The sequence below is a fragment of the Vulpes vulpes genome, chromosome 14 (assembly GCF_048418805.1).
Source record: "Vulpes vulpes isolate BD-2025 chromosome 14, VulVul3, whole genome shotgun sequence".
In the NCBI taxonomy this organism is placed as follows: domain Eukaryota; kingdom Metazoa; phylum Chordata; class Mammalia; order Carnivora; family Canidae; genus Vulpes; species Vulpes vulpes.
This window is the reverse complement of record NC_132793.1, coordinates 100,888,691-100,906,814: the sequence shown is the minus strand read 5'-3', so window position 1 is coordinate 100,906,814 and position 18,124 is coordinate 100,888,691. Positions and strand designations below refer to the sequence as shown.

The 18,124-nt window shown below is 37.7% G+C and overlaps 1 protein-coding gene across 2 annotated transcripts in view; it reads left to right on the top strand.

Annotated features, from left to right (window-relative positions):
• The window catches only part of AP3S2 (adaptor related protein complex 3 subunit sigma 2), a 61,049-nt gene that overhangs the window by 2,551 nt on the left and 40,374 nt on the right, over positions 1-18,124 (top strand). For both annotated transcript variants that reach the window (XM_026000971.2, XM_026000962.2), the window contains exons 2-3: positions 2,620-2,711; positions 3,096-3,207. In XM_026000971.2, the coding sequence (XP_025856756.1) occupies positions 2,620-2,711; positions 3,096-3,207 (204 nt within the window). The remainder of the gene's footprint in view (positions 1-2,619; positions 2,712-3,095; positions 3,208-18,124) is intronic.

Genomic DNA, 18,124 nt, shown 5'->3' with positions numbered 1-18,124 from the left:
TCAGTTGATGTTTCTACCTATGGCTCTTGTGAATGATGCTGCTGTGAACATTCATGTACAAGTTTTTATGTGCATGTGATTGTCCATCAGTTGATGTTTCTACCTATGGCTCTTGTGAATGATGCTGCTGTGAACATTCATGTACAAGTTTTTATGTGCACATATGTTTTCATTTTTCTTTTTTTTTTTAAGATTTTATTTATTTATTCATGAGAGAGAGAGAGAGGGAGAGAGAGAGAGGGAGAAGCAGGCTCCATGCAGGGAGCCTGATGTGGGACTTGATCCCTGGTCTCCAGGATCACACCCTGGGCCAAAGTCAAGCACTAAACCACTGAGCCACCCAGAGATCCCCTGTTTTCATTTTTCTACGTTATAAACCTAGCACTAAAATTGCTGGGTTATATACTAACTCTATGGTGAACATTTTGAGAAATTGTCCAACTGTTTTTCCAAAGTGGCTATACTGATTTATGTACCCTTCAGCAATGTATAGGAGTTCCAATTTCTCCACTTCCCTTATCAACATTTGTTACTATCTTTCTGATAAGAAACACTTTAATGGGTATAAAGTGGATTCTCATTATGGTTTTAATTTGTTTCCCTAATGACTAATGATGTTGAGCAACACTGCATGTCCTTATTGGCCATTGGTAAACTTTCTTTGGAGGACATAGGATTTTTATAAGAACCACATTAGCTTGTAAGTGAAAGTTACCTTGAAAATTGCAGAGAACTAAGAGATATAAGGGGTTGTTAAAAGTCTTTGAGATATCTAAGCAAGTGTTAGTTCACCTTTCTGTTGAAATTAGAAATTAGTTAGCTTCACCATTTCATAGCACTTCTCTGCTGCCACCTCCTCCTAGGGTCAGATAAATGGCTTTAGTTTGAAAGATGTTTTTGTCAGGTTAAAAAAGTGCTGATATTTAGCATGTTTTGTACTTCCAAGTACAGAGTTAATCCTTTACAGTATCCTGGCGTCAGTGAGCTTTGTGACTTTAAATGCAAACAAGGAAAACAGTGACTGATTGACTCAAACTTAAAGCGAATAGTGATTAGCAGGTTTTCATTCATTCAGTAAATACTGAGCCATTGTTTATCCATGTTAAGTCAAAATTATGAAATGTAATTTCTCCACAATGACATTTTCCCTGTTTTTTTTTTCCAGTCTATTAAATAACCTTTCAAACTTAAATTCCCTAACCCTAACCCATACCCTGCTTTAGAAAGAAGGGATTAACATTACTTGAGTCTATTTTCTGACTCTTAGGGCAAGTCCAGTCTGAAGGTTTTCTTAAGCTTTGGTACTCAAAATGTATACCCAGACCAGCAGCATTGGTACCAGCATTGGTATTACCTGGACGCTTGTTAGAAATGCAATCTTAGGATATACCCCAAACCTACTAAATCAGAACCTATATTTTAATAACATTCCCAGGTGATTCGTTGCATATTGAAATGTAAGGGCATTGGTCTAGAGCTTTTAATTGCTTTTGTCTTAATGATCAGTTTATTTCTTCCATCATCCTTTTTTTTTTTTTTAAGATTTATTTATTTATTTGAGAGAGAGCAGGGGGAGAGGCAGAGGGAGAGAATCTCAAGCAGATTCCCTTCTGAGTGCACAACCCATGGCAGGGCCCAATCCCACGACTCTGAGATCGTAACGTGAGCTAAAAGCAAGAGTTGGGTGACTGAGCCACCCAGGTGCCCCCCATCGTCCTTTTTTTTTTTTAAACCATAGTTACTATGAATCTCCTCTGTATAGACAGAAATCAGTATGAGTTATCAAGAGGTATCATTACAGTTGAGCTTTCTTGTGTATGGTAGTGAAGAAAAGTATAACTTAAAATTCTAATCTGTAAATAGAATTTTTTTCTGTCAATAATACTTTGTTGGTGAGTAAATACCCCATCTTATATGTAATACCATATTTTACCAGTACAAAAGATGGAAAATTCAGGTTTTAAAAACATGGTTACAGAATTAAATCTTGACCTCTCTGAAAGGTTAGACCTATTGACATTGTTATTTGCCCTGGTGTAGATATATTCTAGGGGAAGGCAAAATACTCCAGGACTGGATCTTCTAGTTATTCTTTGGTCTTTTATGAGAGTTTATTAGTTCTCCTTCCCTTGTTTTTTTTTTTTTTTTTTTTTTCTTTTTTAAGATTTTATTTATTTTAGAAAGAGAGTATGAGTGGGCGGAGGGACTGAGGGAGAAGGGGAGAGAGAATCTCAAGCAGACTCTTCGCTAAGCATGGAGACTGAGGTGGTGCTCCATCTCACAACCCTGAGATCATGACCTGAGCCGAAACCCAGTCGGATGCTAAACCAATTGAGCTACTCAGGCACCCTGCTCCTTTCCTTGGTTATTAACCATAAGGAAGTGTCGCTTTACCTCTCAGGACAGTAATGGTTAGTGACTTGATGTCCAGATAAATGTGCCCTAGCTTAATTCCTGTAACTGAGTCTTACCATTTTCCATAAATTCCCCTTTTATTTTTTCTGGAAACTGGTACCAAATCTTTAGATCGTTCCTGCTTGGAAGCACTTCTCTCCCTGTTCATCCATGGAATGTAGTTTTTCAGACATCCCCACTGATTCACTTTCTTTTATTCCATAGCCAGAAGAAATTCAACAACAGATTGTTCGAGAAACCTTCCATCTAGTTCTCAAGCGAGATGACAACATTTGTAACTTCTTGGAAGGTGGAAGGTAAATAATGGGCTTCAGTTTTCTATCCGTGTATCTACTGTTGGGTGTTCTTCATCACTGTTGCCTCTTCAAGTGGTACTCAAGTGTCAGGTGGGTACCTGAGCTGCCCAGGAAGAGACCCAGGTCTGTTTGGGAAGCTGTTGAGTGATTGTGCTTCAGATATTACTCATTTAGATGTTTGGTTTCTGGGAAGATGGTAGAAGAAAAAGTGAGGTAAAGTGGTTTTAGGTACCTCTGCCAAACCTGGTTGCTGTTCCCCTGGTAGAAATGGCCTGTTGTTTGCCTGTCTTCCCCTTTCTGTTGCGCCCATTCTCATTCTTTGGCATGGAGTTTTCTTTGATACATTTAAGATACAGCCATTTAAACATTTCCCATCTTCCACAGTTTGATTGGTGGCTCTGACTACAAACTGATTTATCGGCACTATGCTACACTCTACTTTGTGTTTTGTGTGGATTCATCAGAGAGTGAACTTGGAATCTTGGACCTCATCCAGGTATGTGTAGTCAGCTAATGATGGCAGCCACTAATGAGAATTTGCACTGGATTTTTGAGTAACCATCCTGTAGATCTTTTTGTCAGTCTCCTTATTGATGCTGGTAAGAATTGCCAGATGTCCACCATATGGTGCTGTAAGAAAGCTCCTAGCAACCCTTAAAAACTAGAGCTTTTGGACTCATTGGTTTCTACTGAGCCCTCTCACTGCCTTTGGTTTTCATGTACAATTCTGACACCAATTCCAATGTGTGTGCTTCCCCCTCCACCACCACCTAGCAGTTAACTCAGTTCTCTGTGGGCAGTGACTAGGTGTCCCACAAATTTAACTCAATTCTGACACTATCTACCTGGAGATAGATACCAGTCACAACTCCAGGGTGGTATCACCTGTGCTTCTGACTAGCTATAGATCAGGGAGGTTCCCATGACTTCCTTCTTGGGTTTGATTTGCTAGAGTGGCTCATAGAACTCTTGAGAGGAACATGGTGCTTACTAGATTACCAGCTAACTATAAAAGGATATATAACTCAGGAATAGCCAGATGGAAGAGATTTACAGGGCAAGGAATGGGGAAGTGAGGAAAGGACATGCCCTTTCCAGTCAGGCCACTCTCCAAAGTCCACCAACCCGGAAGCTCTCCAAACAATGTCCTGTTGGGTTTCTCTGGAGATTGAGGGTGAGACTGAAAGTTCCAATCCTCTAATTGTATGGTTGGTTCTCTGACTACCAGCCTCCATTGTTAGGTGCTTTCTAAAAATCATCTTATTAACATAAACAGGACATCTTTATCATTTAAGAGCTCTATGCCAGAAACAGAGATGAATACCAAATATTTTCTTTTTTTTTTTTTTTTAAAGATTTTATTTATTTATTCATGAGTGACACACAGAGAGAGAGAGAGACACAGGCAGAGGGAGAAGCAGGCTCCGTACAGGGAGCCTGACTTGGGACTCGATCCTGGGTCTCCAGGATCAGGCCCTGGGTTGACGGCAGCACAAAACCACTGAGCCACCCGGGCTGCCCCCAAATATTTTCTTATTATAAATTATAGTATTATATCATCTTTTGAAATTTTTTTCAACTGTCAAATTGATTGACATTTAAGAATTCATACTTTTTATTTTCACTTGTAATTCTAGCCTAAGACAAAGAGACTTGATGTTTTAGTTAGTCTGTGCAGTCTTAATGTAGGTAAACATGATTTCTTTAGGATTTTTGAAAATGGCTTACAAGTTTTTTAAAAGATTTTATTTACATGTTTATTAATTTATTTGCAAGAGATGGAGAGAGGAAACAAGCATCAGCAGGGGGAGAGGCAGAGAGAGAAGCAGACACCCCACCAAGCAGGGAGTCTGATGCAGGGCTAGATCCTAGGAACCTAGGATCATGACTCAAGCCCAAGGCAGACACTTAACCTGACTGAGCCAACCAGGCGCTCCTGGAATTTTTTTTTTTTTTTAAGTAATTTCTACATCCAGTGTAGGGCTCAAACTCAGAACCCTGAGAGCAAGAGTCACATACTGTATCAGTAAGTCAGCCAGGTGCCCCTATTCCATCATTTTATACATGAAATTTTAGGCAGGTTTCCTTTAAGTGACTTAAGTTTCTTAAGTAGAAAGCACTGAAATAGAAGCTTGCATTAAAACCTAATTAACAATTATAGAAAACTAGCTACAAAAATATAAATTTTACATTCAGAAAATCATTTTAAGATGATTAATTTAAAATCATGCTTATATTCGCATACAGTATGTAACAGTACAAATTATCTAAAAAAGAGTATCTCTAAGATGATTTAAAAAGATTTAAAAAAATTTTTATTTATTCATGAAAGACACAGAGAGGCAGAAACACAGGCAGAGGGAGAAGCAGGCTCCCCACGGAGACTCCAATGTGGGACCCGACCCCCAAACTGGGATCATGCCCTAGCCAAAGGCAGATGCCCAACTGCTGAGCCACCCAGACATCCCTAAAAAGCTTTCTTTTCTTTCTTTCTTTCTTTCTTTTTTTTTTTTTTATATTTTTTACTTATTTATTAGAGATACAGAGAGAGAGAGAGATCATGCTGGGAGCCTGATGTGGGACTCGATCCTGGGTCTCCAGGATCGCACCCTGGGCCGAAGGTGGCGCTAAACTGCTAAGCCACTGGGGCTGCCCCCTAAAACGCTTTCTTAAAACACCTGAGTCAGATTGAATATTGAGAGTCAGTGTGGCATAATAGAAAGAGCTTAAGATCTAGAATCAGAAAACCTGCATTTGAGTCCTGGATCTACCATCTGAATATAGAAGTAATAGGTTATAGGATTCAATTGTGACAATGTATTTTATAGTATTATAAACTATAGAATGCTATAGAAATGTGCATGTAATAAGTGTATTAGAAGAAAAAGGAAATATATAAAAAAGGAAATGATAATAATATTTTTTAAACTAAGATGCAGTTGTTGGAGGAAATGCACTCCCTACAGTGGAATGGGCATTTATTAAATAGTGTGCATTGGATTTGGGAAGATAGATATATAAAAGGTGAAAATAATAGGAACCCGGGTTTGTCTTTGAAAAGACAATAAAATTGGGATGCCTGAGTGGCTTAGCGGTTTAGTGCCTGCCTTCGGCCCAGGGCGTGAGGCGTGATCCTGGGGTCCCGGGATCAAGTCCCACATCGGGCTCCCTGCGTGGAGCCTGCTTCTCCCTCTGCCTGTGTCTCTGCCTCTCTCTCTCTCTCTCTGTGTCTCTCATGAATAAATAAAATCCTTTTTTTAAAAAAAGAAAAAAATCAATAAATAGTTGGCCTAATGTTTTGAGGATAAAAGTCAGAAAACATCAACATGTTTTTAGAGGATGATATACATAGTTGTATTACTAATGTATTTGAAATAGCTGAGTTCAAAACGTAAGTACCCAAATTAGATCAACAAGGCACTTAATCCAGTATCAGGATGAAATAAGAAAGGATTAAAAAAAAACCTGACTCCATAATAGATGAGATAGAATTTTTTTTAATGTTGAAGTACAATAAAACCTCCATTGTATAAGGTATTTCCTAAACTGAGAATTAAAAAATCAGACTACTTAAGCATATTTTACAGTGTAAATGGTTAGTATCCAAAAGCCTCTCAAAAAAAAAGTTACTCAAATATTGCATATTAGTTTTGGTACGCAATTACTTAAGATTTTAGCCAATAGTCCTTTGTAGCAGGGAGTCAGGAGACCTAACTCTTGTTTCTATCTGCCCTATTAATAAGCAGTGTGGCCTTAAATCATTTATGCATTTTTGGCTGTAGGGTTCTTGTTTTATGCTTTGGCTCCTCTGTGTTTCAATTTACAAGTATACTAGTTGTTCTTTTCTAGTTCTGAGAGTACTCTTGGGAATACTGCATACTAAAAGAATGATTCATTGTGTCCAAATTGTCTTTATCCCAAGGATACAAGCCAGTTTAACAAGAGGAAAGTTCTTAGAATCTATTACAGCAGTAAGAAAGATAGTGGAGACTGACAGAGTTGAATCAGAGAGAAATGATTTCCCAAATTATATCCTTGAAATGCTCTCGAATTGGAATAGAAAGCATTTTTATTTGGTTATATAGTGCATGTTTGTTTATTATAAACTGTTTATTGTTGAAGAAATAACACATTTATGTGGTTTAAAATTTTTCTTTTAAGCTTGTTAAACTTGTCCCTGTACTGAAGTTTATTATTAGCTCTAATGGCTTCTGAGTGATTATTTTGGATTTTTTAGGTATGTAATAATTTCATCTGCAAGCCACGTAAAGCTAATCCTGCATTAACTGAACTTTTCCCTCAAAACGTACCTTTGCATTTCTTGGCCATTCATTCTTCCTGATAAATTCACAAAAAAGATATGCTAAACATGCCAATATAGTTTCAAGAATGCCAGCAAAATGAAACTATCACCCAGATTAAGAAACAGTACATTGCTAGTTCCATAAATCAAAGCTCCTGTATACTCTTTCTTACTTCCATCCACTCATTCATTGCATCCCTCCTCAGACTTTTGTGTTGGTCATCCCTTTGCTTCTCTTTATGGTTTTACCATGTGATGTACATTCCCTAATGGTTATTTATCTTAGTTTGGAAAATCTGAGTGGCAGGCACAAAATTTAGCTGTGTAAGGTAAGGGTAACTTGCCACTTTTAGATGAAGGCTCCCAACAGAAGATAAGTTGAGCAGTGCATCTGGGTCATGGTCTGGCTTCAGCATCCCTGAGAGTGTACCTAAGCTCCTTCTGGGTACATCTGAGGGCAAAGTCGTGTGAGTGCATCTGGAGATATAGCTTGCCATAGGCAAGGCATCAGGCTCTGGCTGTCTAGCAGAAACATGGCTGGGAGGAATGGACCACTCCACACTGTCTCTCAGCTTGTCCTGACCATACCCCTGGTTTTCTTTCTTTTCTTTTCTTTGCTTTGCTTCTTTTCTTTTCTTTTCTTTTCTTTTCTTTTCTTTTCTTTTCTTTTCTTTCTTTTCTTTCTTCTTTCCTCTTTCTTTCTTTCTTCTTTTCTTTCTTTTCTTTCTTTCTTTCTTTCTTTCTTTCTTTCTTTCTTTCTTTCTTTCAGAAGGGGAGAGAGAGAGAGAAAGAAAGAAATGAACAAGCATAGGAGCAGGGGCAGAGGGAGATTCAGACTCCCCACAGAGTAGGGAGCCCATTGCGGGGCTCTATCCCAGGACCTAGAGATCATGACCTGAGCCGAAGGAAGACGCTCAACTGACTGAGTCACCCAGGGGCCCCCATACTCAAGGTTTTCAAGAGTAAGTCAAAGCACATTTCAGTGAAGATAAAAAATGTGTGTCATCAGCTGATTCAGGCAGCAGAGAAGTAAAAGAGATATTAGATTATTTCCATTTTCCTTTTTCTTTTTAACACAAATAAAACTATTGTATGTCTTTATGCAGACAGTTAGGTCTATTCACATCCTGCTGAAAACAGAATTCCCGAGTCAAAGAGATGAATATTTCTAATTATGCCTGTAGCAAGATAGATACTCAGGAAAGCTATATTGATGTACAATGCCTCCAGGACTGTTTGAGTTCATGTTTCTTCCTACTTCCAACATTGAAATATGTCCTTTTTAGTCTCTACTCAAAGGTAGAGTGGTGCCTCAAATATCTGAATTTTTACATATTAATCATGCCTACTTTTTCCATGTGTAAATTTACAGTTATTTTCAGATAGACCTTTTATAATATAATTGAACCGCTTGTCCAGTAAAGCCTAGATCCTGATTTATAGTTTCATATTTCATCTATTCTATGATACACACTTATTTTCCCACACTTTAGTAACTCGTACATCAGGATATATTACAATAGATGACACCTTAGATTGGTAGCATTTTTTTTCTTACCACAAAAATAGTGTTTTCTCTTATAATCAATGAAAAGTAATTCTGTATATTTTTGAATTTATCTTAAAACTTTTTTCTAAACTACTAAATTAAAATGTAAATAATCCATTTTACTTCGCATGTTGAAGAAACCTTAATATATAAGATTTAGAGTAGAATCCAAACTCCCTGTCAGCCTACAAGGCTGTCATGATCTAGCTCCTTTGTCTTTCTCTGTTTGAAGTCATCATATTCATGCACACCTTCAGGATATTCTAGCCATTTGTGCCTTCTTTCTGTTCCTCAGACACAGTACATTTTTGCTTCAGGGCCTTTGCACTTGTTCTGTCCACTAGAATGCTCTCGCTTGAGTTCTTTTCCTCTTTAGCTCTTCAAATGACTGGCTTCATTATTCATGACTTTGCTCAAGCATTGATCGTCTAAGACTTTCATGAAGGCCTGTCTGAAGTAACTCCCACCCCATCATGCTGCTCGTTTCCTTTAGAGCACTTATAACAGTAGAAAAGATCTTGTTCATATCTTGTTCTTTCCACACCCAGAACATAAGCCTGACGAGAACATAATTTGTTGGCTGAGGCAGCCCCTCAGTAGAGTAGAATGATCTGTGTCTAGCACGTAGTAACCACTCAACTAAATGTTGGTTAAATAAACATTATACTTAGTGAGATTTAGTTTTTATTTATCATTTTGTTCCAGAATTGTTTCTCTTTCTGCATGAGTTTCATGCTGTTTATTTATTGTTGTTAATGTAGGTTCATATACTTAGTAAGATCAGTTATTCCCCCAGATGCAGTTCTTTTTCAATATATTCTCTGATATTTATAACCATTTATCCAGCTGTATACATTCTTGAATAATTTGCAGTAGTCCCAGAAGTCTCTGTTGGATTTATACTTAGAAAGGAATTAAAAAATAACATTTCTTTCAATTTATTCATTTCTTCTTTCAGATCTTCTATTAAAGTTTTGTTTCTTTTCACATAAAGTCCTAATATCTTATGGTTTATTCGGAAATTTTAAGATATTAAGCTTTCATTCATCTTCACAAATGTTTCGTATAATTATACAACCTTCCCTTTAACTCTGTTAAACTGTTCACTCTCCATTGAAACTCTACACTTATCTCCTCTTCTTCGCTAATCATAAGTTTATCTTCCTATCACCGTTGTTTCTAATTAAAAAGTATATATGTTATTAAGCTTTTTAGCACAAAGATTTAAGTCTTTTTAACACAAGATTTATTTCAATATATGTTGAGATATGGAACTTTCTTTTTTTCCATATCATTATCCAGTTTCTCCAAATTATTCAGCTTCCTGTCATTTTGCTACCCCTAGCTTAAACTTAAATTTTCTATATAGATTTAGGCGTATTCCTGGAATTTCAAGGTTATTGTTTTGGGTTTTTTAAATTATATAAGTAGAAAAAATATTTTTAAAAATCCTACAAATACTACATCAATATATTCTTTTAATAAAAAATTCAAATAGTTTATTAAGTATAATGGAGACGTCCTTCCCTTGGCATTCATCCCTTCTCTCTCATACAGCACTCCCCTCTCTAGAGGTAGCCCCTATTAAGTCTCAATGCATGTACACACACGTTATACACATTAACTTTGTAAAATAAAAAAATAGTCATACAATATTAGTTCTGTAACTTTTTATCACTTAATAATAAGTCTTGGAGCTTTTTCCATTTCATATATACTTTTTATTAGTGCATGATTTTATAATAAAGTTTATTATATTATATATTATATATATTACATTATATAAATGAATTTATAATAATACAAATGAGTCTGCCATAATCTTTTATGCAACACCCAGTATATGTTTGTTTGTTTTTTTCCAGCATCTGTTTCAGACAGCACTGAGTACTACTACCCTTGCACATGTATCTGTATGCCCATGTGATAGTTTCTTTGGGGTAGATTCCTAACATTGGAATTGCTGCTTTGATTAAAGGATGTGTATTTTTTAAATTGATAGGTATTACCAGATTGTTTCCCCGAAAAAGGCCTGTTTCCCCATAACTTCACCAACTTTCAATATGAAGACTATTTCCAAATGTTCGCAAATCTGATGGGTGAAAACAGAGAAATTCATTGTTTTCCCTAGCTTTCTTGAATATTGATGAACCTCATGGCTCTCAGTATTTATTGGTCATTTATATTTGAAAATATCTGACCATAGCATTTGTTCACTTTTCTCATGGCCATTTGTTTTATTCATTTGTAAGTGTTGCATTTTTTCTTAACTTTCGGTTATCAATCCTTTTTCTGTTAAACTTGCTGCAAATATTTTCTCATAGCCATTGGTCTTTTAACTTTAGGTAGTTATGCCGGTTGATATTTTTCCTGATAATTCCAAGCTATAAAAAGGTTTTCCAATATTGCAGTTCCTTTATTTTTCTTTTGAGAAAACCATTTTTAAAAATTTCTTCAAATATATATGTATATATATTTTTAGACTCAGTAAACTTGATTGATGACATATAAAGATAACTCTTATTTGTTCTCCTTATTCTTCAGCTCTTTTTTTATATTTAAAAAAAATTTCCAGTGTAGTTAACAAACAGTGTTATATTAGCTTCAGGTATACAATATAGTGATTCAGGAGTTCTGTGCATTACTCAGTGTTTGTCACTCTAAGTGTACTTTTTTTTTTTTTTTTTTTTTAAGATTTTATATATTTATTCATGAGAGACAGAGAGAGGCAGAGACATAGGGGGAGAAGCAGGCTCTCTGCGGGGAACCTGATGCGGGACTCGATCCCAGGACCCCAGGATCATGACCTGAGCCAAAGGCAGACGCTCAACCACTGAGCCACCCAGGTGCCCCTCTAAGTATACTCTTAATCCCCTTCACCAGTTTACCCAATCCCCGTTCTACCTCTCTTCAGGTAACCAACCAGTTTATTCTGTATTTAAGAGTTAGTTTTTTGGTTTCTTTTTTTGTTGTTCATTTGTTTCTTAAATTCCTCATGAGTGATATCATATAGTATTTGTTTTTCTTGGACTGATTTGTTTCACTTAGCATAATACTCTCTAGCTCCATCCATGTTGTTGGAAATGGCAAGATTTCATTTTTTTTTTTTTTTATGGTTGAGTAATACTCTGTGTGTATGCACACCACATCTTTATTTATCTATCTTTGGACGCCTTGGTTGCTTCCATACTTGGCTATTATAAATAATGCTGCATATACCTTTTTGAATTAGTGTTTTCATATTGTTTGGATAAATACCCAGTAGTGGAATTTTTGGATCATATGGTAATTCTGTTCTTAATTTTTTGAGAAACTTCATACAATTTTCTATAGTGACTACACCAGTTTGCATTCCCACCAGCAATGCACAAGGGTCCCTTTCTCCACATCCTTGCTAACGCTTCTTGTTTTTTTGTTTTTGACTCTAGCCGTTCTGACTGGTGTAGGTGATACCTCCTTCCACATTTCCCTGAGGATGAGTGATGTTGAGCATCTTTTCCTGTGCCTGTTGGCCATCTGTATATCTTCTTTGGAGAAATGTCTATTCATGTTTTCTGCTCATTTTTAAATTGGATTATTATTAATTTTTATTAATTTTTTTGGTGTTGTATAAGTTCTTTTTGTATTTTGGTTACTCCTTATTGGATATGTCATTTGCAGATAACTTCTCCCATTTTCTAGGTTGTCTTTTTACTTTGTTGACTGTTTCTGTTGCTGTGCAGAAGCTTTTTATTGTGATGTAGTCCCCGTAGTTTTTTTCCTTTTGTTTCCCTTGCCTTAGGGGACCTTTCTAGAAAAATGTTGCTATGGTCAGTGTCTGAGAGATTACTGTTTCTAGGATTTTTATGGTTTCCAGCCTCAAATTTAGATCTTTAATCCATTTTGAGTTTATTTTTGTGTATGGTATAAGTGGTCCCAGTTTCATTCTTTTGCATGGAGCTGTCCAGTTTTCCCAATAGTATTTGTTGAAGAGACTTTCTTCCATTGTATATTCTTTTTCTTTTTAAAATAATAGTTTTTTTTTTTAAGATTTTATTTATGCATGAGAGACACAGAGGAGAGACACAGAGAGAAAGAGAGAGAGAGGCAGAGACACAGGCAGAGGGAGAAGCAAGCTCCATGCAGGGAGCCCAATACGGGACTCAATCCCAGGTCTCCAGGATCATGCACTGGGCTGAAGGTGGCATTAAACGGCTGAGCCACCTGGGCTGCTCTCCATTGTATATATTCTTGCCTCCTTTGTCAGAATAATTGACCATATAATCGTGGGTGGGTTTATTTCTGGGCTATCTAGTCTGTTCCATTGATCTATGTGTCTGTTTTTGTGCCAGTACCATACTGTTTTGATTACTATAGCTTTGTACTGTATCTTGAAATCTGGGATTGTGATACTTCCTGTTTTGTTCTTTTTCAGGAATGCTTTGGCTATTTGGAGTCTTTTGTGGTTCTATACAGATTTTACAATTGTTTGTGTTCTAGTTCCGTGAAATATGCTGTTGGTGTTTTGATGGAGATTAAATTAAATGTGTGGATTGCTTTGGGTGGTCTGGCCATTTTAACAGTATTTGTTCTCCTGAGAAAACCATTTTTATCACTATCACCACCCAGTTTATTTGCACTAGATTATGTAGCAAATGGCCAGATTGCTTATAGAACATCTGCATAACATTTCTTTCATGTTTCAAGAGACAAAAATAACTGCAAAAGGTTCAGTACAAAAGTACACAAGATCGCACAGATAATTCATGTATGAAACTTCATCCCACCTGCAGCTTTTATAAATTTTAAAATTAGAATTCATAAACTAAAAAATTTGTCCTGTAGGGATGCTTGGATGGCTCAGTGGTTGAGCATCTGCCTTTGGCTCAAGTTGTGATCCCGGGGTCCTGGATTAAGTCCCACATCAGGCTCCGGGCAAGGAGCCTGCTTTTCCTTCTGCCTCTCTCTCTGTGCCTCTCATGAATAAATAAAATAAAATAAAATGTAAAAAATTTGTCCCATAAAGTTTAATGGAAGGAGATTTAGCCTGATTGTAACACTAACACCAGTGTCACTGATTAGATTTTTATAAAGTTATATTCCTCCCCCCAGCTTTATTGAGTATAATTGATGTATAGTATTATATGTATATAGTATTGTGTGAGTTTAAAAATATATAGTCTGTTGGTTCAGTGCACTTACATGTTGCAAAATGGTTAGCACTGTAGCATTAGCTAACACTTCTTATTGCATCACACAATTACCTTTTTTATTTTTGTAGTGAGAATCCTATTTTTCAATAAATTAAAGTCAGTATGATACCCACGCAAGCTAGAATGCCAGCCATCTGGTGTACAAGGACCTGACATCAGAACAAGAAGTCTGTAAAGTCCAGACTTTAAAAGTGTGATTTTTTTTTTCAAGCTGAATCCATTCCTTGCATTATGTGTAGGTTTACGATCTTGCCATTTCATACTGATAGCTAGATTTCCAAATACAGTTGACTCTTGAACTGTGCTAGACCGACTTATACATGGATTTTCTTGAGTAAAAAAATATTATAGTACACTACTGTAAGTATATTTTCCTTATGATCTTAATAACATTTTTTTTAGCTTACTTTAGTGTAACAATGCAGTGTATAATACATATAACATACACAATGTATGTTGGTTGATTGTCTTTGTTATTGGTAAGACTTCCAGCTACTAGTAGTAGGCTATCAGTAGTTAAATTTGGGGGGAGTCAAGTTATAGATGGATTTTTGACTGTGTGGGAAGTGTGGGAGGGTCAGCGCTCCTAATCTCCATGTTTTAGAGTCAACCACACTTTTTCCTCTTGCTTAGTTTTGGAACTTTCTTCATCAGCTGAGCTATATCCATCTTCATCTTCACTTGCAATACCACTTAGTTTTCTAAATTTGATATTTTGGTTGTTTTCAAAATTCAGTTTATTCTATATTTTAAGGAGGCTGGAATTTGTCCCCTTCTTTCTTGCCATGCTGAAGCGTCTGCTTTTTCCTCTTGTTCAGCTGGTTTCACTGGATTCACAACTAGTAGGTTGTAATAACTAGATAAGATTATTCTGATCTCTGCCAAAGTGTTAGTTTGGGCTAACATTTGAGCCATAGCTGTTTGAGGAGTCATAGTAGCCCCCCATTATGCACAGCTTCGCTTTTCCTGGCTTTAGTCATGTGGGTCAACCAAGGTCCAGAAGCTTGTCCTTCTGACTTATCAGAGAGTCAGTAGTAGCCTGATACTATGTCACAGCACTTATATCACTCACCTCACTTCATCTCACCATGCAGGCATGTTTTTATCTCTTGTCCTCACAGGAAGAGTGAGTATAGAACAGTAAAATCTTGAGAGAGCAGGGAAGAGACCAGATTTATGTAACTTTTATTACAATATATTATTATAATTGTTCTATTGTTCATTTCTTAGTGGGCTTCATAAACTAAACCATCACAAATGTATGCATATAGGCCATAGTCTCTACAGGGTTGGGTATTGCTTGTGGTTTCAGCACCCACAGGGGTCCCAAGGTGCTCCCCCGTGGACAAGGGGAGCTTGCTGTACCACCCACAAGGCCAGAGCATTGAGAACAGCCTCCTGTCGCTGTGGCTGTTTCTTGTTTTTGTTTATCAACAACTGCCTCTTGACAGTCTTGTCATTTTCAGCCTCTGCCCTTTCCAGGCCCCTAGCTAAAGCTTTTTGTGCAACCATAGCTATTTCTGTCTCTGAAGAAGGGTAGACTAGGAGTTTGGCTTAAAGTTTTGTGAATTCTGGGGATCCCTGGGTAGCTCAGTGGTTTAGCGCCTGCCTTTGACCCAGGGCGCGGTCCTGGAGTCCCGGGATCGAGTCCCGCGTCAGGCTCCCGGCATGGAGCCTGCTTCTCCCTCTGCCTGTGTCTCTGCCTCTCTCTCTCTCTCCCTCTCTCTCTCTCTCTCTGTGTCTATCATAAATAAATAAATAAATCTTTAAAAAAAAAAAAAACTTTTGTGAATTCTTCTCCTTTTCTATTGTCTTCTTTCTACCTGTCATCTCTTCCTGTGCTGCTCCTGCTTCTACCCCTATGCCTATTGGTGCTGAGCAGGAATTAGATCTGATCCGCAGTGCTTCCCCTGCTTCTGGATCATGGTTCCTTCGTTTTTCTCCTTCTAGATTATGACTTCTTGATCATTTCCACTCCCTGCTTCTATTGTGATGATGCCTTTAATGAGACGGTAGGTCTTGAGTGACTTCTGCCTCTTGATGACTTACTATCTTTGTGTTTGTGTCTGTCCACACCATTTTCTTTTCTTTCTTTTTCTTTTCTTTTCTTTTTTTCTGTCCACACCATTTTCAGATGAATTTAGCCTCTCCTTTCCTTTATAAGAAAAGTGTTCTTTGTCATTATGTTCCTCAAGTTTGTATTTCTTATAGGATTTATTTTTAGATTCATGTCTTATTATTTTGCTATCTGAGTCTGTAGCATCTTCAGTTTCTTCATACATTAGCATATTCTTTGCTTCTGCTCTGGCTCCTGCATTTTCTTCCTACATTATCTGACTTTTATGTTCTTTTGATCTTGATCATGATCTTGAATGATGGTATCTTGAGGCTCTAAAAGAAACAGATACATCTGACTGCTCTTTTTTTTATCTTTATCTGGAAATATCTTTTCTGAAGCTATCCCATCTCATTCTGTATTACTGGCCTATTTGAGAACCCAGTTTTTAGGGATTAAATTGGGTTTCCTCAAATTTATATGTTGAGGCCCTAACCCCCAGTGTGACTATATTTAGAAATGGGTGCTTTCAAGGACATTATTATGGTTAAATGACGTCATAGGGGTGGGGCTCTGATCCGATACAATTTGTGTTCTTATAAGAAGTGGAAGAGGGATCCCTGGGTGGTGCAGCGGTTTAGCGCCTGCCCTTGGCCCAGGGCGTGATCCTGGAGACCCGGGATCGAATCCCACGTCGGGCTCCCGGTGCATGGAGCCTGCTTCTCCCTCTGCCTATGTCTCTGCCTCTCTCTCTCTCTCTGTGTGACTATCATAAATAAATAATTAAAAAAAAAAAGAAGTGGAAGAGACACTAGAGATTTCTCTCTTTCCATGTGCACAAACATAGAAAGTCCCTTCAAAGACATAGTGAGAAGGTGGCTGTGAGCCTGGAGGAGATCCCTCATCAAGGAACCAGTTCTGCCAGACCTTGATCTGGAATTGTTAGCCTTCGACACTGAGAAAATAAATTTCTGTTGTTTAAGCCACATAGCCTGTGGTGTTTTGTTATGGCAGCCCAAGATAACTAATACACCAATCTTAATTTCATTAACCCTCTTTAATAAAAGCAGGCCCTTGGCACAGTGCTGTTAAGAAATACGGTCTCGGGGATCCCTGGGTGGCACAGCGGTTTGGCGCATGCCTTTGCCGGGCGCAATCCTGGAGACCCGGGATCGAATCCTACATCGGGCTCCTGGTGCATGGAGCCTGCTTCTCCCTCTGCCTGTGTCTCTGCCTCTCTCTCTCTCTCTCTCTCTCTGTGACTATCATGAAGGAAGGAAGGAAGGAAGGAAGGAAGGAAGGAAGGAAGGAAGGAAGGAATACGGTCTCCTTTTCCTAAGAAAGAAAGAAAGAAAGAAAGAAAGAAAAGAAAGAAAGAAAGAAAGAAAGAAAGAAAGAAAGAAAGAAAGAAAATACGGTCTCCTTTTCCTCACATATGTGATGTTCCAGGCATCTTACTCCAGAGTCCTGGTTGCTAGGGCAGTGCTGTTTTAACAATACCAGCCACCCAGAAGCTTCCCATGGACTGACTAAATCTGCTCCTTTGCAAGACCTGAGGGGCACAAAGGGGATCTGCCATTGCTTTTTTAGTTTGTTTTTAACATTTAGCTCAGTAGTATCTGTAAGGTGTTTTATGTCTATATTGGGACAGGTAACTACCTTTAATTTTTCCCCTGAAGAATAGCCATTTGTCCCAGTACGGTCAACTATTGCATCTTTTCCCCACCAATTAAAAATACTACTTTGTCAAAAATTGTATTTTCTTGGCATGAGAGGCCCCATGTATGATGAAGTGTGTCCCCAAACCTGGTAGGGCAGGGAAGAGGAAAGGCAATGTGCAGTAAAGGGAGAGGAAGAGGATTTAGTGGTGTCAGTCACTGGAGGCTACATGAACGTCGCAACAGGTATGGGAGCTCTGGGCTTGGAAGCACCTGGGCGAGGAAGCCGGGCAACTGCAGGCTACAGTGACTCTTTCAGAGACTGCTGTGGCTTTCATGCTTTTGGTCTTCCTAGAGTACCTCTAAAAATATTACACACAAAGTCAACTTTTTAATTTTCTTAGGCTTCAAAACCCATGATGTGCCCATGATGTGTCCCTGTGCTTCACTGGATTTCTCAACAGTGGCTTTTCAGCATAACTTGTCTGAAATTCTTGAAGTACAGAATTCAAGCCGATGGTAGATTTTATCATGATTTGAATTTGGTCTATTGACCCAATAATTTCAGAGAATTCATTTTTGTTCAGAATTGCATAGACTTCTAGAGCCAGCATTATTAAGCTTTAAGGCAAAAGCCCACTTTTGCTTTTTATGG